Raw genomic sequence first — 21,517 nt, 5'->3', positions numbered from 1 at the left:
ATACTCTAAACAGAAGGAACTGTGAGTAGTATAGCATTGGGCATGTCTGGGGAACAGGGAGGAGGCACGGGTTATTGATACATAGTAAATGGCAAGAACCACATATGATGAGGCCAGAGGGAAGTCGGGGTCCACCCATCGTATGTACCATTATGTCAATGTTAGAGATTTTGTGAAATAAGTAAATCGAGATACAGCTTCTCAACTCCTCCATTATGTGGCTTCCTTGCTGAGACCCATCAATACACACCAGTGCAGCACCCAGGCTCCCGCCACTGTTGACCTTACACGGTGCCTTGTTCCTTACTCCTACCCGGAGAATACAGATGCACGCTGATGCTGTGAAAACTCATGCCACGTTTTGAGTGGGTAGATTCTCTGAAGATGGTTTGAGGTAAGGTCTGGTTAGGGAGACTGGCACTGCTGCATATAAACATTTAGGGAACTGTTTTTGAGTCTGTTATGTTCCATGAAGCAGCAGAGGTAAGTGTGAACATAATCAGGACAGAGATGGAAGATTAGAAAATTCCTGGCTGTAACTTCTATATGCAAACAGAAGAGCTAAAATGAAAAGAATACCAGGTGATATTAATAACACATTAGAAGGGAGGACATTATTAGAGAATATTAATTTATTTTTAAAGACCTACCTAAGACAAAAAGAAAAGGCTGACGATGGACAGAACACTGGCGAACGGTGGGACATTGTCAAGTGATGTAACGTGTGTCGCTGGATCTCAGAAGTGATGGGGACAAAGCAGAGCTCGAAGGAAAAAATAGCTTAAAACTTTTCAGATGTGGTGTAGGCTACGGACCTATAGGTGAATAAAGCTCTGATGGGGTCCCACCCTGCCCCGAACATCACAGCTGTTGCTAAGGTTATTGGTCACTCTACACAGCTGATGGCAAGACCTTATTGCTGAAGATACAGCTTACTTACGTTACTGAACACAGAGAAGTCAAGCTGATCCCCACCTAAGCCAGCATTCACCCCTACTGATTAGCATTCAAGATGCCGGACTCCACCAGAGTTCAGTGTACTCTGAACACTACCAGAGGAGGAATAACTATCAATTTCATCCAGCCACAAACCTACAACAGAGACCTGATCTGCCCTCAAGCTATGCTGCTGCGATGGGGGCACAGATGTTATGGGGGTAACCAACCTCTTCTTGATTTGAAGCGGCGAAGAACCCGGGACTAGATGGATCGTGGCTCCTAGGGGAAACCTACCACCATTATTCTGCCAAAGGATCACAGCAATAAAATGACTCCTCATGACATGCTGCTGTACTGGCAGATGAGTGCCTTGCTCAGCCACCCTCCGAGAAGCTTCTTACAATAGAAGGGAATCAACACAAAGGCCCACAACTAGACAATGTGTGGAAAGAGAGACTTCGGAGCACCCAGTCCTAAGTGAAATGTCTTTATCAAGCTCCTCGCCTCAAGGCTCAGGGGAAAGGGGACACGGAAGGATTCTAAGAGCCAGAAGTGGTGGATGACTCCAAGGAAAGTCTGTGTTTTCAAGGCACAAAACTGATGCACACATGAACTCACAGTCTGTGACAAGGTGCGCAGAACCTGCACAGAACCTGCACAAGTTCACATAAGACAAAATTCCAGCCCTGAGCGGGGGAAATGGACACAAGGTCCCACCCTTTGTCAAGAAGGTATTTGCAATTGGTACCTGCAAGGGAAGGGAAATTTACTTTTCTCCAATAGAGTGACCCTGGGCATATCAATCATACTCCAAGGCAGGCCCCACACCTGGGAGCAGTGGCTAACACAAAATGGACTCTATGTGAGTTTTTGTTGTTTTGGTATGTGTGTGTGTATGTGAGAGAGAGAGAGAGAGAGAGTGTGTGTGTGTGTGTGTGTGTGTGTGTATGAATGTGCTCTTTGGTTTTGAATTTTTTTTTTCTTATTGACTTTTCTTTTTATTAGTCAGTTTTTGTTTTGACTTTTGTTTTTTTGTATTTTGGATTTTTTTGTGGTTGTTTTTCAGAGAGAGAGAGGGAGAGAATGACAGGCAGACAGACAGACAGACAGATCACAAAGCTGAGTGGATAGGGAGGTGGAGGGAGGTCTAGGAAGAGTTGAGGGAGAAGAAAAAATATGCTTAAAATATAGCGTGAAGAAAATTAATAAAAAGAATGGACAAAGCCGAGAAGTAGAAAGAGGAAGAAGCCACACCACAGCATATTATGACCAAAATGGCCAAACACTAATGAGAAAACAAAACCGCTAAAAGTAGTCAGAAGAACGGATACCACACACAGAGAGAGGGGCAAAATTAAGAAATGGCAGCAGACCTCTCGCTCTGGAAGCAGTGAAAGTCACATGGCAGTGAGGGGTATCTTTAAAATGCTGTCGTGGTATATATTTGAGTTATAGGACACGAGGAGATCAGGCTGGTACTGACCCAGAAGTTCCTTCTCTCCTGGCCAGCTTTCATAGTACTGGAAGATTCTATGCCTACTGCTGGGGAAAGAAAGTAATCAGCAGTCTTAGCCAGCTATGAACTCTGGGGACCACAATAACAGGTATAGTCTTGACTGATGATTGATGTGGGAGGGCAGGAGGGCCCCGCCCACTGTGAGTGGTGACACCCAAGGGCAGGTGGTCCTGGGTGCTATGAGGCAGCAGGTTGAGCCAAGGGAAGACAAGGCTGGGAAGAAGGCAAGCGTTTCTCTTTTCAAAAACGCAATCACTTTAGGAAAAATAATTCTCACTGGCCCTTTGCCCATAATATAAAACACTTGAGGATTGATTTCCTATACTCTGTTGGTCTCCCCTTCTAAGGGCAAACTTCACCTAATTCAATAAGGAGTGCCTCTGCCAAAGAGGAAGCCAGCCCCTCTTGATTGCCTAGGACCCTGACCTCTCCCCTTCCTGCTCTCGCTTGCTCCATCTCTACCACATCTCAACCCTCCACACTCCTTTTAGCCTAGGTTCTTCTTCAAAAAACGGAAGCCTAACTTCTACATTGTGCCTCTGCTGCTGTGGGGAAGAGCCCGTATGTAGAGACTGTCAGTGTGTCTTTGCACAATAAAGGGAGGCATTTTCACTTCTGGGAAAGACTGGTCACATATGCCCAAGGAGCAGGCTGCATGCAGGGGCTAGATGCTGACACCGTGGGGTGGAGAAGTGTCTGAATGGTCCAATGGCAGGTGTAACTAAGAGACAGAAAACAAGGACTGAGGTCAATTGCAGTGGGGAAAAAGATAGAATATTTTCAGAGCCAAACACAATTTGTAACCAGCACACACATCCCTTGCTAACTGTAAGCTAGCATGACTTGTGAAGGACTCTGAAGAGTTTCTCGTAATATGGGGTGGTTTATTGATGAAATGTGCTTTGGGTCTCTGATTACACCTAAGCAGTTGTTTTGATACCCTGAAAACTAACTTGGTCAGCCTTAACTAATCTCTGCTAGTAACAGTTATTCTTCAGGTCACTCTGCCATTATGTAGATGTGGGGATAGAAGCAGGTGTATGTGACTCTTCTGAGCATAAAAGTTGCTATGAAAGGCAGGTAATCCGCAAAAGGCTCCTCTTGGTTTTCCCACGCTGAGAGTGATGGGAAATCTCAATGTCTTTGTGGCTGTTACCTCCCCAGGGGCTTCTTACCCCGACCACACGTTCCCTGACGAGAGACTGGATGATGCAGTGGCTCCTGGAGGAGAGTACATCTACCAGTGGGTCATCGGCGAGGACAGCGGGCCCACGCCTGACGACCCGCCATGCCTCACCCACATCTACTACTCCTACGACAACCTGACCCAGGATTTCAACTCGGGCCTGATTGGACCTCTGCTTATCTGTAAGAAAGGTAAAAACAAGACCACCAGATTCAACCACGACAGAGGCGCTGGGGTGGCCGGGAGATTATACTGGGGTGAGGCTTGGGAGAACATTGGTGCCTTCTTGTAGGCGAGGCAGGAGAAGGGAATGGAGACCAGATCCTGGATGAGGGGAAATGGCACTGGGTACTGGCTTTCCCCGTTTCTCTGAAAACCTCCCTTCATTTCGGTCACGGCAACTTCCTTCAAGTCTATTCTGACATTGTGCCTGCACGCTTGTATGACCAGTAATGTTTACCTCGAAGCCAAGTCCATTTATTTCAGAGTGTACAGCACCCTCTGGAAAGGAGAGTGGCTGGTACAACTAACAGAGCTGTTTGTGTGGTGACTTGGTTTATAAGCATGCGTAACTCCAACTTTCTTTTTGTTGTTATTTGGTTGGTGGTAGGATTACAGGCATGAGCCATCATTCGCAGCTCAGCTTCCTTTCTTAAAAACAAGTTGAACACTTTAGGTGTAATACACAGATTTCATGAGTGGTGACTTTTGCCAATTTATGCAGATGGGTCTGTGAGACCTGGGATTTGAAGACTTTATATACCTGCCGGGGGGGGGGGGGGTGCAGAAACCAATACTCCAACCAAGGAGCATGCATGGAGGGGACCTAGACCCCTGCTCACAGGAAATCGATGGGTTGTTCAGTTTCCAAGTAGGTTCCCTAGTAAGCGGAACAGGAGCTATCTCTGACATGAACTCAATGGCTGGCTCTTTGATCACCTTCCCCTGGGTGGTGCAGCCTTGCCAGGCCACACAGGAAGATGATGCAGGCAGCCCTGATGAGACCTGATAGGAGGGAAGGAGGTCCTCCCCTATCAGTGGACTAGGAAAAGGGCATGGGAGGAGAAGAGGGAGGGTGGGTGGGACTGGGAGAAGATGAGGAGGGGGCTATAGCTGGGATACAAAGAGAATAAATTGTGATAAAAAAAAAAAAGAATGGGGCAGACTACTGTCTCATGCTGTAGACAATTTTACAGTTTCAGTGTACTTTTATGCATAAATAAAACAAAGCAATGATCCGAGGAAGGCTGTTCAAGTTCAGAAAAAGATGTAAATACACATCAGTAAACCCATATTAAATATTAACAAAGCAGCTCTTTCCCAGAACTTTCTCAGGACAGACCAATTGAAACACAATTGCCTGGCATGTACAGATTATATCTGGGAAAGCCCAGAAGCAAGGCAGAAGGCCATATCCAGATTCAGGGTACGCTAACCAGATTGGGTTCTATAGCTATGTTCCAATATCCAACAAGAATAAGCACATCTCATAAATTGAATATAAATGGTTCTCACAGGGTGCATGAAATCACATCTAAGAACATCCATGGAACAAAATGTACCTGAGGTAAAAGGCCCTCTGCTTTTCTTTTCTCTCACAGTTCCCCAAGGCATTGTCACCGTGGGTCATTCTTTTGACCATGTTCCAACACTGAGAAATTCCACTAGCTATCCTTCTTAGAAATACACTTGGCTTTCTCCTTTCTTCCTTCCCTTACGCTAAGAGACTTCAATCTGTCTACTGCAATCAAAGAACTACAGCAAACTGTACCATGGAGATAATGTCATTTATGCCTATACACAGATCAGATTCTTGGCTCACTTATTCATCATACAAATAGTTTTTAATTTCCTGGCATATAAAAGATACTGTAATTGCACTGAAAAAGAAACCTTTAATCTTATAAAGGTCTTTTTCATTTTGTTGCCATTTTTACTCATAGAAGGATGAGTTTACCTTGATATAAACATTTCTCTAGTTGCATGTCCCATTTATGTACAAATGAGGAAGTTTCATTCAACATGGGGTGCATGTTCTAGAAGACTAGAAGAAATGGGTTGGTTTTCATTGTTGATAATGCCAGTTTTTAACTTTGTGACATAAACGTTTACTGTAGTCCACAATGGATTTGAACCTCCAATATAAGTAACCCAGGTTTTCCTTGAACTCATGACCCTCTTGCTTCAGCTTCCTGAGTACTGAGATTATAGGAAGACATTTTAAGGCCTGGCTGCAAATGTATGCTTCAAATTTATATCGACACTACTTGTTTCTGGACCCACGTTCGGATGTGTGGGAACACTAATGGTACTCTTAAATCTGCAATGTGATGAAGCACCTTTTCCTTCTCAGGCACCCTAACTGAGGATGGGATGCAGAAGATGTTTGACAAGCAACACGTGCTAATGTTCGCTGTGTTTGATGAAAGCAAGAGCTGGAGCCAGACACCATCCCTAATGTATACAGTCAATGGCTTTGTGAATAGGACAATGCCAGGTAACACGGGGGCCATGCACCATTCAGCAACGACAGTGTCCCACTGTTTCTTTATGGCAGAAGCCACCACTGGTTTCTAATGCCCAGTGGGGAAGTATCACAATCTTGTGCTTCAGTGATTCTCATGATTTCCTCAACATCATCCTTTTTGTCTTATCCAGGAAGCACAACAGATAAGTCAGATGGTAACGAGGAACTTTACGGGATACAGCCATGATAGGTGTAGCGTTCTGAGCGCATCAGCTTCTACCCATTAGAGTCACTCTCTAATAGGAATGATCAACAGAAAGAATGAAATAACGATAGTTGTAATGAAGATAACAGGAATATGCTCTACCACACAAATGTATTATTAGCTCTTCAAAAGTGTATTGGTAAACAATATCCAGTGGCATGTAGAAGGTTTTCTCTTCCCATCTAAAGATAGTTTTGTAAGAAAGTAAAATCTACCAACTGTTAAGTAGGAGGGAAACTGATTTCCACTGTACTAGTCAATTTTATGTTGCTGTAACAAAACCCTGAATGCTGGCTACCGTATAAAGAAAAGGTGTTTCCTAAGAATTCTGTTTTAGAAGAAGAAATATCAATACTGGAAGTTTCATCAGCCCAGGCTTTCCTGAGAGACCGCTTGTGTGTGTCATAGTAGGACAAAGAAGAAAAAAAAATGGCGGCACATAGACAGGCCAAGAACAGAGATGGCCTTGCTTTATAATAGCTCACTCTCATAAAAATTTACTGAATCTCATGGGAACTACATTAATCTCTTCCAGGAACAACACTGCCAGTGGCCTAAGCATCGTCCTCTAGGCTCTACATTTCTAGGCTCTACCACCTGAAAACCATTACACAGAGCCAAGCTTTTGGTATGCGAGCCTTTCAGGAGACATGGCAACCAGCTATACCACTTATTCTATGTCTGTCTAGTAGAAGTGACTTAGAATGAGAAATCCCATTCTACTAGGAAGATACAGAAGAAGTGGGAAAAGTGGTTGCTATGGTTATGGTTTGTCTCCTAAAATGGGGAAAGCTGAGATTTGCTCTTTCTTTGCTGCCATGGTGATTGGGAAAATGTTCATTTGCTCTGCAGGAGTTTCTAACCTTGGCTTCTATCCCAGATTTACATTTCAAATTACAAATTGATAATTACTAAATACAAGATAATGGGCTAAGAATTGGTCCCTGTGATTTACATATATATGTAATGTTTATTTATGTTCAGTTTAGGAAAAATGAAAATATTTTCCTGTTTAAAAATTCTAGGGGATGGTGAGATGGCTCACCAAGTAAGGGTGCTTTCCTCCAGGTCTGATGATCTGAGTTTAATCTCTAAGATCCACATGGTGGAAAGAAAGAACCAACTTTCACAGATCGTCCTCTAACCCCTGCACATGAATCATGGTGTTCATGCCTGTACACATACACAAAATAAATAAAGCAACTGTAAACAAAAATACAAATTCTAAGCTTTATCACAAATGCCTTCTCTTACAGTAAAACAAACTTTGACAAGAGTCGGGGGTCTGGTATTGTTTTCAATTTTTATTCTATTTCCTTTGGGGCCATCTTCTGCCTAGCTCTCATAGCTCTGGGTATTGATTACGGGTCCAAAATTAAGTTCTTCCAAACCCGAAACTGCACTAACTAACCTCTACCTTGGAAGATCTGATTTCGCACCTCATTCATTTTCCTGCCTGTGTCTTGTCATTATCAGCTAGTAGTCTCAATACGCTGTTCCCAGGAATGGAATCAACAATCCCATTGCTGTGTTCTGACAGGGAAGACAATCCACGTAAATATATAAAAGCTGGACTGTATGTGCAAAAACATAGAAACAACTAGACAGAGAGATTACAAATTTGTAGTTGAAAAAAAGAATAATTTTAAATAAATGCAGGAGAGCAGGAAAAGGGGGGAATCATTGGCAGACACAATATGTATGCCTGTAAAGCCCCCAGTCTTCTGGAGTAACAAACACTCAAAAGACATGTCAATACTACTGTAGCGTTCATAGCTAGACTTGCTTCCGAATGGGATAAACGAATGCACAAAAACACACATACCTTCCAGCTCCCTCCCAGCTTCCTGTTCTCAATACTTGTACAAAGGACAAGCGCCTCTATGGATGAGAAGCCAATTCTCAGACCATCCTCCTACATCTAGTGATTATAGATCTGGTTGGGAGCCAAGCCTGGCTCTCCCAGAGCGAATGAGCATTTTCTCAATCACTGTGGCAACAAAGAAAGCAAAACTGGGCTTTCTCTGGTTCTTTATTTCTCAGTTCTCTGGTTCTTTCTTTCTCAGTTATCAATCGGTTCATGAAAAGCTCTGAGTGGCCCCTTACTGTGAGGATCTACAGAGAGTAATATGTTGTTAGTAAAATAATTCAAAAGAGAGTAAAGACACAATAGAGGATTCCTCAGCGCAGCTTCATACTCTCTTCTATTTTGACAAGAACTTGATCTCTACCTGTGGGAGGATTAGGTCCCAACACTGGCTTATTGGAGGTAGGGTGACTTCTTCCAAGTGAGGCTGGATTGATGTGACCAGTCATTCGATTTTGCCCAGGATTTTATCAGTTCATACACTGAAAGATCTGTATCCTGAGAGACCTCTCAATCCTGGATAAAGCCAGAAGGTTCATCACAAACGTAAAGTGTCCCTTAGCCTTTGCCCCTTAGCTGTCTCTGCAGCTTTCAAGGAACAGCCCCCATTCTGAGCTCTAGTCCCCCTCTGTGCTGCTATCTGCCGCATGAGTTGTGATGCCTTCTTTTCCCATCTCTATGTGTTGGGATGTTGTCTCTTCCTCACAGATATAAGAGTCTGTGCCCATGACCAAGTCAGCTGGCATCTGATTGGCATGAGCTCAGGGCCAGAGTTGTTTTCTATTCACTTCAACGGCCAAGTCCTAGAGCAGAACCATCACAAGGTGTCCACCATCAATCTGGTCAGCGCGACATCTACGACGGCAAACATGACTGTGAGCCCAGAAGGAAGATGGATTATTTCTTCTCTCATCCCCAAGCACTATCAAGGCAAGATACCTTCTTGACAGTCTTGTGTTGAGTGAGCACCGTTTTTTCTCAAGTTGCTAACTTATTTCTTCTCCTTTAACCTCTTAGTCAACCTCGCCTAGACACACGCATCCTGGTCCCTAACACCACCATTAGACACTCTGCTCTTAGACTTAGAACATACTGACTGGGGATGAAGAAGGTGCAGGCATTGACAAAGATCTTTTAAAATAAAGCAAAAGCTTGAGAGGTCTCTACATCCGTGAAAGAGAAAGAAAACTAATGGTTCTGCAGATGTATTCTTGGTGTCTTTTATATGTAGCCAAAGGAAAGGACCTAGAGACTAGATAGACCAAGGCAAACATCCATAAATTTATAGAAGTACAGAGTTACCAAGACTGACAAGCATGAGAATACGCTCCTGTACAATGAGCCCCAAATCTGGCACAGAAAAGAACTCACTCAAATGTGTGTGAAATGAACCCATAAATGATATGTTATCTGTTTTGTTGAGGTAGGGTCTTAGAACCATATGTTCTAAGCTGGCCTTGGAATCATGGCAACTCTCCTGTCTCTGCCTTCTCAATGTGGGGATTATAGGCACGAGCCACCACCCCAGCTAGAAATGAACTTCAGAGAGCACCAGTGAACTCTGGGGAGAGGGAGGGAGGGAGGAATACCAGCACGAGTCATGGGGTACCAAGTAAATGCAGCAGCCAACTGTCATTTCAAACAGTTTTGTTTTTAGACTAGGAAGATTCATTTTGCTAGACATGAAAACCTTATCAAACCCTGTTACCATATGAAGCCATTTGTCACCCCCAGGTGTGTAGGCACTTGAGGGATAAACACTGTATGTATGCGATTGTTTTGTTTTCATACTGAGCAATTTAAATCATGTCGAAGTGATGGCTAGTGACCCTGAAAAACTATCCCTCTAGCATAGTTACTAATAGAAATAAAACTAAAATGAGGACAATTGCTTCATACATTATAATTTCATTTAATAATTACATTAAGTATACACTATGCTAGTCTTCATTAACAAAGAGACAAATAACAAGAAAAGAGAAAATTGAAGGGCTTTCTTGTTTTATATTAATGTATTTTGGAGAGGGAGGACAGAGAGAGAGAGAAAGAGAAGTGGGGAGAGAACACTGTGCTAAAGAGTGAACTGAGGGCCACCTGCATGCTAACCCCACACTTCACCAGAGAAGCATTCCCCAGCCCTAGGCCCAGGGTTTTAAGTTTTTTCCAGAGGAAAACACCTTTTCAACCTTTTCCTCTAACCCTTTCCTCTTGCACTGCTTTCTACTCTTGCCTGTTTCTGTGTCCCATTAGCAGAACGCCAGACTCAAATGGCTGAGGATCGTCTGAGCGTTGCTCCTTGCTGTTATTATTTGTTTGGGGGCAGGGGTTGAGACAGGGTTTCTCTGTGTACCCTGGCTGTCCTGAACTCATTTTGTAAGCCAGGCTGGCCCCAGACTCATAGAGATCCACCTACCTCTGCTTCCCAAGTGCTGGGATTAAAGGCGTGCATCATCACTGGTCCAGCAACAATTTTTTTTTTAATACACATTCCGCTTAAATTTTTTTTCTCTTAAACTCTACTGCTGTCTTTCTCTCCTGACCCAGCTGGGATGCAGGTGTACATTGACATTCAAAACTGCCCGAAGAAAACCAGGAAACCCAAGACGCTTACCCGAGAGCAGAGGAGGCACATGAAGAGGTGGGAATACTTCATCGCTGCCGAGGAAGTCATTTGGAATTACGCACCCGTGATACCTGCGAATATGGACAAGTGAGTCAGCGGCTCAGTCCACCATGCAAAGATTAGAGACGTGGTTCTCAGGGCCCTTGGGGGGGGGGGGGGGCTGAAATATGATGTCACGAGCGGCCAGCTCTCAAGGGACACACGTTGGTTTCCATCCAGGCATTCTTATCCTCTTCGGCATTTAATCGCTTTTTTTTTTTTTTTTTTTTTTTTTTTTTACTGGAATGCTGTTCTGCCCCTATCAGACTGGCAGGTTCGTAGCTCACCATCTGCTGTCAAGGCTGTGGAAAACAAAACCTGTAGCATATATCCTGGTGGCCTGGCGTGCCGCTAAAGCCACTCTGTGGGATAGCTTGACACAATACATTAGAATTGTAGACACATGCACCCTTTACCCCAGGCACCGTGCTCTTGAGGTTTAGTTGCACACAAGTGTTTTTGTTCACGGGCAGAAGGCTGTATGAATAGAGTGCTCCCTGCCGCAATGTTACTAGTAAGAAAAGATCAGGGTCAACTCCAAAAGCCCTTCAGTTGGAAAAGGGTATCGAGGTATAGCACATTCGTGCAATGGAATACTATGCACCGGGAAAAAAAAAAAAAAAAAGAAGAAGGGTACAGACACTCTCTGTCTCTGAGCCACTTCTCATCAATCATGTATGACTTTCACAGCGGTGGAGGAAATTACCCTGGATTGCTAGTTTGGGGCTTCGCTGAGGACATCGGGGTGTCGCAAACTGCACTAAGAAGTAGCATTTCAGCTAACCCCAAAGCAGAACTTACCAGCACAGGGGTTTTCCCCATCCAACATCGCTCGCTACTGGAAGCGGCTTAACTTTTTGTTCTACTATTTCACTTCACCTTAAGAAAATACAGGTCTCTGCACTTGGACAATTTCTCAAACCAAATTGGCAAACAGTATAAGAAGGTTATCTACAGGCAGTACGAAGAAGAGACCTTCACTGAACGCACGGAGAGTCCCGGTGTCAAACAAAGTGGGATTTTGGGCCCCATTATTCGAGCCCAGGTCAGAGACACACTCAAGGTAAGAAACAGAAATATGGAAGCAGGCTAAGAATTAGACGGTGAAAGACAGGTCCGGGGGTTGGCGATTTCAATATTTTTAAATGCATCCGTATGATTTTAAGTTCAAACACACCTTTTCGTTTTATTTAGTATCTTATTCATGTGGAGTCTACTTAGTAATACAGAGGGTCTGAGACAGATAAACAAACTAGAAGGGACTAAAACACATTCAGTGCCATTGGAGGAGTGAACAATACAGGAACAAAGACCACAAGGCCACAAATAAGTGTAATGAAACAGACCCACACAATCTCAAGATTGTCTGCCAAGTTTGTCCCAGCTTTTATAGCAAAGTGCAAAGAAAATATGTCTGAGCAAGATTTGTGTGCCTGTGAACTCATCACAGCTCACCTGATAGAGAGAGCCAGGAGACCGCTCTTGCCTCGAGTCTTCAAATCAGTCCTTGACAAGGTCCCAGCAACTGTCAAAAACCAGAAGACCTGAGTAGCTTTTGAAAACAAACATTACTCATTATTGGTGTGAGCATCTGAGTCAGCACAGTGGGGGGGGGGGGGGGAAGACTTCCTCACTGCAGTCTATGTATGCGGTGCTAATGGCTGGGCTCTGGTGACGGCTGCATCTATACAAAATGCAAGAGCCTTGGCTGGCCAGATGGCTCAGTGCATAAAGGCATGTGATGCCAAGCCTGAATACCTGAGTTCTTTACCTGTAGCCTATGGTGGGAAGAGAATCGACTCCCACAGGTTGTCTCCTGATTTTGCATGCACACACACTGCGATATGGGAGCCGCTGCACAAACACTAAATGTACACACACACACTAATCGTAAAAATTAAAAAAAAATTAATTATCATTTTATCTTATTTACATCAGTGTTCTGCCTCCATGTGATGGTGTCAGATCCCCCAGAACTGGAATTACAGAGAGCTGTGAACTTCCATGTGGGTGCTGGGATTTGAACCTGGGTCCTTTAGGAAGAGCAACCAATGTTCTTAACTGCTGAGCCATCTCTCCAGCCCCTAATAACATTTTGTTTTTTCTAAAGCCTGAAGTTTTCTTCAGCCAATTTGCTTGAACATTATATCATCTCACAGAACTAGGTAAGGAGCCAAGCGGCTGAAGGCTACAATGATCGGCAAGACTCTCGGATGTAAATAATCTACAGACTGAGGACGATTCCAAGGCTTTGACAGCACCCCAGCTAGAAGATAAGGCTAAGGTTGTTTGTTGAAGGTTAACAAGCCAATCAGGGCTGCTATGAAAATCATGAGCCAGACAAAACCCATTTTGTTAATTTGAAAACAGACTAAGCCTTTCTCCCGTCTGATTCTCTCCTTCTTTCCCTCACTTTTGGCTCCACAGAAGTGCTCTAAGCTTCAGCTTAAGCCTATTCTATTTGGAACTCCGGGTCCGGCTACTGGGGCCCTTCAGGAAGATGGTTCATTGACGGTGATCCTAGGGAGCCTGACAAGCAGGGGAGAAAAGGACTAGGGGTGGTCCACTCTAAAGGAAGGAGGGGAGAGGGCGAGGTGCCAGGAGGGGCGTGTACTTTCTCCTAACCTTGTCCTCCAAAGACGAGCTTCTGATTTCCATCTTTGTAGGTAAAACTCTCCCGAAGGCGCAAACAGCTGGTAACGGGGTGAAGGCCTGCGCGTCACAGGCACAGCTGTCCACACTTGCGCGCACACGAAGCTGCCATCCTCTCTTCCAACACTCCTCGCGAGACCTTAAATAATGAACTAATAACTATGACTTAACTTTGTAGATTGTGTTCAAAAATATGGCCAGCCGACCCTACAGCATTTACCCTCACGGGGTGACCTTCTCTCCTTACGAAGATGGAGTCAACTCTTCCTCCACCTCAGGTGGGAACTTTTTCACTCGGAGACGACTGACCTCAACAGGCTTGCGTAGTTTCTCTTGCTCCATTTGCTCGGTGCGGTCAGTAATAGGCGTGGAAGGGCTATTTCTCCTTTCTGAGTGTCGTTGGCGCCATCTAGTGGAGAAATGTTGAACTAGCTACGTGCTATCTCTAGTCAAGCGTTAAGTAACCAATGTATGTCTTTCTTCATATTAATTACTCTAAATAAAAGCTAAGGCAGATGTTTACTATGGTAAGATAATTTTCCTAAGTAGCAATAGTGTGTACTTTTCTTTCAGGCAGCCACACCATGATCAGACCAGTCCAACCAGGGGAAACCTACACTTACAAATGGAACATCCTGGAGTTTGACGAACCCACAGATAATGACGCCCAGTGCCTAACAAGGCCATACTACAGTGACGTGGACGTTACAAGAGACATTGCCTCCGGCCTAATAGGGCTCCTTCTAATTTGTAAGAGCCGGTCCCTGGACCAGAGAGGCATACAGGTATTTTATCCTTAAAGTAACCTTTGAAATGGGACTCTCTCCTGGCTGGCACAGATTAGGTCTCACTGCTGGATAAGAGGGTTTCCCTTCTAAATTACACTAAACAACAGTCTTTAACAACAGTGTGAGGACATTTATCAGCGGGGATCATCTGGAATGTTGTTGCTCTGTCTTTTCTCATCTGGACTCTCACTGCAGAAAGCACATCCCAAGTGTGGTGCTGGAAGTTATTTTAGATTCAAACCCCAGGCCAGGTGGTATTGACGGTGTGGTGAAAAAGCCGTTTGGGCTTCTTTAATTCTTTAATTCTTCTCCTAGAAATGTGTCTACAGGGTGGCTTAGGAGCTCAGTGTAAACCTGGTACCAATCTTTGTTGTCAGAGGCAAGAAATAAAGACAGGAGAGAGGGCTGAGAGCGAGGAAAGCTGGAGCCACAATTTTTAGTAAAGCTGGAGCCTGTCAAAAATCGTTCTTTGGTGAGACTAAGTTACAGCAAGGAGTGTGATCAAAGAGACTGATTTCTGAGTTCATTTTTATTTTGCAACATGTTCTCATGTAGCTGAGCTTGGCCTCAAAGTCACTATATAGCCCAGGCTAGCCTTGGACTTTTTAAAACTGTTTTTCCTTTCCTTCTTTTTCTTTTCTTTTTAAATGTTATTTCATTTCACTTCATTTATTTTTTTTTCAATTTTATTTTATGTGCATGGGTGTCTTGCCTGCGTGTGTGTCTGCATACAGTGTGTATACCTGGTGCCCACAGAGGGCAGAAGAGGAGGTTAGAGCCTCTGGAGCTGGTTATAGATGGTTGAGAGCTGGCACGTGGGAGATGGGAAATGAACCCCCGTCCTCTGAGAGATCAGCCAGTGCTCTTAACCATTTGAGCCATCTTTCCAGCCCACCTTCTTGTTTTGGTTGTTGTTTGTTTGTTTGTTTTGAGACAGGTTTCTGTTGTAATTCAGGCAGTCCTCAAACTAGTTATGTAGCCAAGGATAACCTTGAACTTCAGTGCCTCCAGAGTCCCAAGATTAGAGACGTATCCCACCATTCCCAGTTTATGTGGTGCTGGGAATTGAACCCAGGGCTTTGTGTGTGCTAGGCAAATACTTCACCAACTGAATCACATCGCAGCATCCTGAATTTATCTTCACTGACAATCAATGGTTGCCTATTATTCAGCTAAAATTTCCATTAGGCTGGGTAATAGTGAGAGAGGTCTTATCCAAAGGCATGCAAAACAGGCAGATGTCTAAAAAAAGCAAAACATTTGCAAGAGCTTGGTTTACTAAAGCAGTAAAGGACACAAGAAAGGAAGGGTGTGGGCTTTCCTGTTGCAACCTTCTGCTCAGTTTTTTTTTTTTTCACTCATTTGGAACACATGCAGTCATTCATTTTGAAAAGTGTCCAATTACAGACACGCACTGACTTACAGGTGGCGTACTAAGATGGAATTTTTCCTCTGGGTGTTTATACTGAATTCTCTCTCTGACCCTCCTGTTTTGTTTTTTTTTGTTTTTTTTTTTTTTTATGTGCTAGCTTTATCTCTGACAAGTATTTGGTAGATAACACCTCTTGAGGGCGTCTGATATTTGGCTTCTCTAGAATCAGGGACAGTGGGGAAATGGACAGCCAAAGAGCTTTCACCATTGCCCTTTCCCCCCGCAGAGGGCGGCAGACATCGAACAGCAGGCTGTGTTTGCTGTATTTGATGAGAACAAGAGCTGGTACATTGAGGACAACATCAACAAGTTTTGTGAGAATCCTGATGAGGTGAAACGCGATGACCCCAAGTTTTACGAATCCAACATCATGAGCAGTAAGTCGGAGCCCCCCATTTCCATCCATCTTTTCAACTGTGGTGGTTGCAGTGTGTCTGTACCCAAAGGCAAAAGTGTGAGGATGACATCATCCTCTCTAAAGAGCACCCTCTCTGAAGGACACGGTGATGGGATACCCGACAAGACCAAAGTCTCTGATCCGTTCCGAAAAGGCTCAGAGTCTGGTGATCCTTTAAGTCAGGGTGGCCGTCTGCTTCCAGTGTGTGTGTGTGTGTGTGTGTGTGTGTGTGTGTGTGTGTGTGTGTGTTTGTTACATGCATTGTGTGTGTGTGTGATGTGTGTTGTGTTGTGTGGTGTGTGTGTGTGTGCTTTGTGTGTGTGGTGGATGTGTATGTGGCATGATTATGTATGAGTGATTGTGTGGTATGTGTAATCATGTGGTGTGTGTGTTTGTCTGCGGTGTGTGTGGTGTGGTATGTGTGTGTGGCTGTGGTATGTGTGTGTGTGATGTGAGGTGTGTGTGTGTGTGTGTGTGTGTGTGTGTGTGTGTGTTTAACTGCACATGCTCTAGGCAGTGAGGAAGACTTTGAGGGGAGGCTTTGAGGGGTTTGGTCAGTGGAACCTGAGGATTTTATAAATGTGAATGGCAAAAACTCTCCAGTTGATGCCAGGACAGAAATAAGATATTTTTTAAAGAAAGCAGCATTGTCAAACCGGAGCTAAGCAAAATGAGTCCGGGCCCCAAGCGTCTAGGAAGGGAAGCATGTGCAGAGGTTTGAAGTGAGTGAACCGTGAGGGGTCCAGAGGCCGTCCCTCTGAGCACAGCTCTGACATTTGCTATGACTCCAGAGTTCACTGTCTGAGCCGAAGATCACCATGGCATCTGTAAGCAACCCCCTCCAGACACTAATAATGCCCCCCACACACACACACTGTTTCTCAAGCAGAAAACTTCCTCCATCACCCTTTCTGACAAACCGTCATCTCCATGAAGGCTTCCCCATGGTCTATGTGTAGCTTCCGTACTGACAGGTACCACATTCACCTTTCTCCACGTAATTTCCTTTCGGCAATAGACCTGGGGTAGCTCTAAACCAGCGCTGCCTGACGCAAATTACACATGTCACTCACGTAATTTAAAAATTTCTCATAAAACTGAAAAGTAAAGAGAAATAGGTGAAATTAATTAGAATAGCGTTTTTACTCGGCTCAGTATATTCCAGACACTATCTTTTTGTTGCTGTTATTTTGGGACAGGGTCTCACTACGTAAAGGTATTGAAACTTTTGAATGTAATGGGAAAATGAGACTTGTTTGATTAGTACAGTGTGTATTTGATCCCTAAAGCTCATGTTAATGGAACCCACCGATATTTCAGTAGCCGCATGCAGCCAGCGTCTATCACCTTAGACCATTTAGAGAAGCATCTGGAATGCTGTAGAGACTAGTAACCCATACCTCCAGCAACTTAACATGTAACATTTGGTACATAGTCACTAAAACTTTTTTAGTGCCAAACACCACACTAAGACTGTGGTCACAGCGGTCACCTGGGTGTGCCCTCAAATAAATCATATCTTAATCGGGTTCCCACATTCAGTACATGTGGAAATAGAGAGGCTACCTAAACTGGTGTGCCTTTAAAGATAATTCAAATGTGTGAACTCAATACGTGAATGGAAACTGGTAGGTGAATGGTAGGTTCCAGATAGGTCTCAATGACAAATGTAGCAAATAAGCTTTCTTTTGTGACGTTCTTTTTACTCACAACTACTATGTCAAGAAGATAAAGTTCTTATATAGAGACCTGTCTTCCCATACACGCATCCTGGACAATCTAAATCTATTATGAGAATATATTTATGGCAGAGCATAATTAACATTTTATATTTGCTTGGTGGATGAATGATTAAATCAACATGAGTGAAAGGTTTTGTTTTTATTCTGACTTCCCCCTCGCCCCCCAGCTAACTCAGGAGCATCAGCTGTCATTTGGGAAGCTGAATATGACTTTCTGACACATTAGATCTTATAAATCTTGCTTTTTATTAATCACCACTTTAATGCAGCCGAATGAACTTCAGGACATTTTCTTGGTTTATGCTTAGACATGGGTCCTCCTGTTGCCCAGGACTGGCATTTGACAGCTTTTCCTCTTTCAGCTATCAATGGCTACGTGCCTGAAAGCATATCCACTCTAGGATTCTGTTTTGATGACACTGTCCAGTGGCACTTCTGCAGTGTGGGAACTCAAGACGATATTTTGACCATCCACTTCACTGGACACTCATTCATCTATGGGAAGAGGCATGAGGACACCTTGACCCTGTTCCCCATGCACGGTGAATCCGTGACTGTCACAATGGATAACATTGGTGAGGAGGAGGGTGAATGCTTGGAGAGAAAGCTGATGGGGTCTTGGGAAGAGCCAAGTGCTCTATTACCACCACTCCTGGTGTGTCTCCAGGACTTCCCAAGGTTTGCCTTACACTGCTTCTGTTGGTTTATAGGTGGGAAACTAAGGGCTCAAATAGAACCGGTTTCATGTCCATTCCATTTGCACATCTCTGGGACAACTGTACAGTAAACACATAGCATGGCAGGAAAAAAATGTAAACATGAAGAAGCCACATGAAGATATTAGCCATGAAAACAGCCTTTGATGTCATTCAAGTGTTAGCCACATTTTTTATGAAACACTGCATGGAATTTGTCAAATAGGCTGCTAAAGTTACTGTCTAGTGGGCTCCAAGGACCTACCTCCCTAGAGCTGCTATTACAAACATGTGCTACTATGCCTGCCTTTTTTTTTTTTTTTTTTTTTTCTTAACATGGATTCTGGAGATCAAACTTAGGCCCTTGTGCTAGCTGAACTCTCTCTCCAGACCCACTTTTCAGCTTCTTAGTAGTACCATCCCACCCACAGTTAAGCAACCATTCGAGAGACCTTGGAGGTTGCTTCAGAGACAGAGGTGGCATGTCAGACCCAAGCTCAAATCCTGCTCTGCCACCCAGCGTTTTTCAACTTTAGACAGGTTACCTGCCCTCTTTAAGCTACCTTAAGTAGCTTGTCTAAAAAGCATGGCAATACTGTATAGAGTTGCTTCAGCTCCTGGTTGTAAGATGTGCCAAGTCCCCAGCATGAAACAAGTGGGTATGATTGGAGATTTCCCAGGTCATCCCTCGGTGTGTCAGTAATTCACTTTCAAAGTGACTCAGAAACATCCTGTCCCCACATACATCATTCCCTAGAAACACCTAAATATTCCATTTTTTGTGGGAAGACAACCTCATCATCATCTTCCAAACTCCACGTCTCAGACAGAATGTACAACTAAGAAGATGTTAATGACTTTCAAGGTCCATTTTATCATAGATCCCCCCCCACACCTCTTGCTTTTCTTGATATATTAAAAAACAGCAACAATCCAAACTGAAGGTCTGTTTTTCTCCTTAGTCTCCACTGATCAATACTAATACCCTAGCCTAAAAGTACACTGATCTTGTGGTTAGATGCCAAAATGTTGCCAAGTTACATTTTTTAAATTTCCCAAACATTTTGTTCTTGGTGTTTTTCCTTGTGTCACTGTGGCTCAGGTCCTCGCCATTCATAGACTAGCCTGCTCCATAGCTCAGATGTGGTTACCTCTGGCTAAAATGCACTAGAGATTGTTTCCCTGACAGATCCTAGTGTTTTTTGTAACTTTTCCTGAACTTTCAGCATTCTCTTCTCTGTCTCTCTTCTGAAGGAACTTGGATGTTAACCTCCATGAATTCCAATCCAAGACACAAAAACCTAAGACTGAGATTCAGGGATGTCAAGTGTGTCCGGAATGATGACTACGAAGACCCATATGACATTTATACACCTCCTGCACCTACATCTATGACAACTAGGAAAATTCACGACTCTTCTTCAGAAGATGAGCCCGGCATAGACGATGATCATGATTACCAGTATGATTTGGCTACATTACTGGGAATTAGGTCATACAGAAACATATCATTGAATCAGGAGGAAGATGAGTTCAATCTCACTGCTCTTGCTCTGGAGAACAGCTACGACTTCACATCTCCAAGCATAGACAGAGTTATTGACTCAAAATCTCCAAGAAACCTTAGTAGGATCACCAATAATTACCTCAAAGAATCTCAAAGAACCCTTCCTGGCTCAGGATCTGGTACTCTCGCTGGTTTAGATGAGAACTTAGTTCTCAATCTTTCCATAGAACATCATTCCAGCTCATATTATGAAAATGATACGGAAGATCCACAGTCTGACATCACAGTGATACACCTACTTCCCCTTGGTGCAAAAGGATCAGGAAGTCAAGAACAGGCTAAGCATGAAACAGCCAAGACAGAAAGACCCCACATGGAGAAGCACAGGTTCTCCCAGATGAACGCACTGGCCCGCAAAACCAGGAGGCGTTCAAACCCAAGGAATATTTATTCCAGAAGGAGGCCTGGGGAGGGCATTCCTAGTGATTTATTGCTCTTGAACCAAAAGAGTGCATCCAAATTTTGGGGCAGAGAATGGCATGTGGCTTCTGAAAAGGGTAATTATGAGACAATACCAGCAAATGGTGAAGACACAGCTGTGGATAAGCTGCCGAACAGCCCTCAAAATCAGAATACCTCAACACCTTGGGGAGATAGCGCCTTCCACACAAACACAACAGGAAAGCCAAGTGGTCTTGCCATGTTTTCTGGTGCTAGACATAAACCTCCACCAGTAAGGCAGGAGGGAGGACACAGTGGCTTAAAGAAAGGACAGGTGTTCATCAGGACACGGAAGAAGAAGCATAGGAAGCTTGCACCTCATGGTCTTCTCTCTCCAAGGAGCCTTCACCCTCTGAGAGGACATGCCTACCCCCCACTTTTGGATAGAAGATTTAATCACTCACTGTTACTCCACAAGCCCAATGAAACAGCTCTTGCCAGAGACCTGAATCAGACCTCCCCTCCAATGAGTATTGACAGGTTCCTTCCTGGCCATAATCAGAATCCCTCAAATGACACTGAGCAGATGAGCTCCCCTTTAGATCCTCATCAGTCAGTGCCCCCAGAAGAACACTCTCCAACACTTCCTGCCCAAGACGCTGCTCAAACACACTCTACCACAGACCCTAGCCACGAATCCTCTCCTCCAGAGCCCAGCGAGAGCCCTGATTATGACCTAAGCCATGAATCCTACCCTGATGACATTGGTCAAACATCTTTCTTTCCAGACCAAAGTCAAAACTCATCTCTCTCTTCAGACGATGGCCGAACAATACCTTACTCAGACTTAAGCCTTTTTGCCATCTCTCCAGAATTAAATCAGACAATTATTTCCCCAGACCTGGTTCAGGTGCCCCTTTCTCCAGATGACAACCAGGAGACCTCCTCCACAGACCTGGGT

At 44.1% G+C, this 21,517-nt stretch overlaps 1 protein-coding gene across 1 annotated transcript in view; it reads left to right on the top strand.

The window, feature by feature from the left end:
- The window catches only part of F5 (coagulation factor V), a 67,760-nt gene that overhangs the window by 18,365 nt on the left and 27,878 nt on the right, over positions 1–21,517 (top strand). Inside the window, exons 4-13 of the mRNA XM_055624437.1 lie at positions 3,620–3,832; positions 5,995–6,138; positions 8,949–9,170; positions 10,785–10,950; positions 11,788–11,965; positions 13,733–13,832; positions 14,128–14,339; positions 16,001–16,151; positions 18,276–18,488; positions 19,863–21,517. The exon at positions 19,863–21,517 is cut by the window's right edge and continues 803 nt beyond it. Of these exons, the coding sequence (XP_055480412.1) occupies positions 3,620–3,832; positions 5,995–6,138; positions 8,949–9,170; positions 10,785–10,950; positions 11,788–11,965; positions 13,733–13,832; positions 14,128–14,339; positions 16,001–16,151; positions 18,276–18,488; positions 19,863–21,517 (3,254 nt within the window). The remainder of the gene's footprint in view (positions 1–3,619; positions 3,833–5,994; positions 6,139–8,948; positions 9,171–10,784; positions 10,951–11,787; positions 11,966–13,732; positions 13,833–14,127; positions 14,340–16,000; positions 16,152–18,275; positions 18,489–19,862) is intronic.

This window comes from Psammomys obesus, unplaced genomic scaffold (assembly GCF_907164565.1).
Source record: "Psammomys obesus unplaced genomic scaffold, mPsaObe1.curated_primary_1811, whole genome shotgun sequence".
Taxonomy (NCBI): Eukaryota; Metazoa; Chordata; class Mammalia; order Rodentia; family Muridae; genus Psammomys; species Psammomys obesus.
This window is presented reverse-complemented; position numbering and strand designations above follow the sequence as displayed.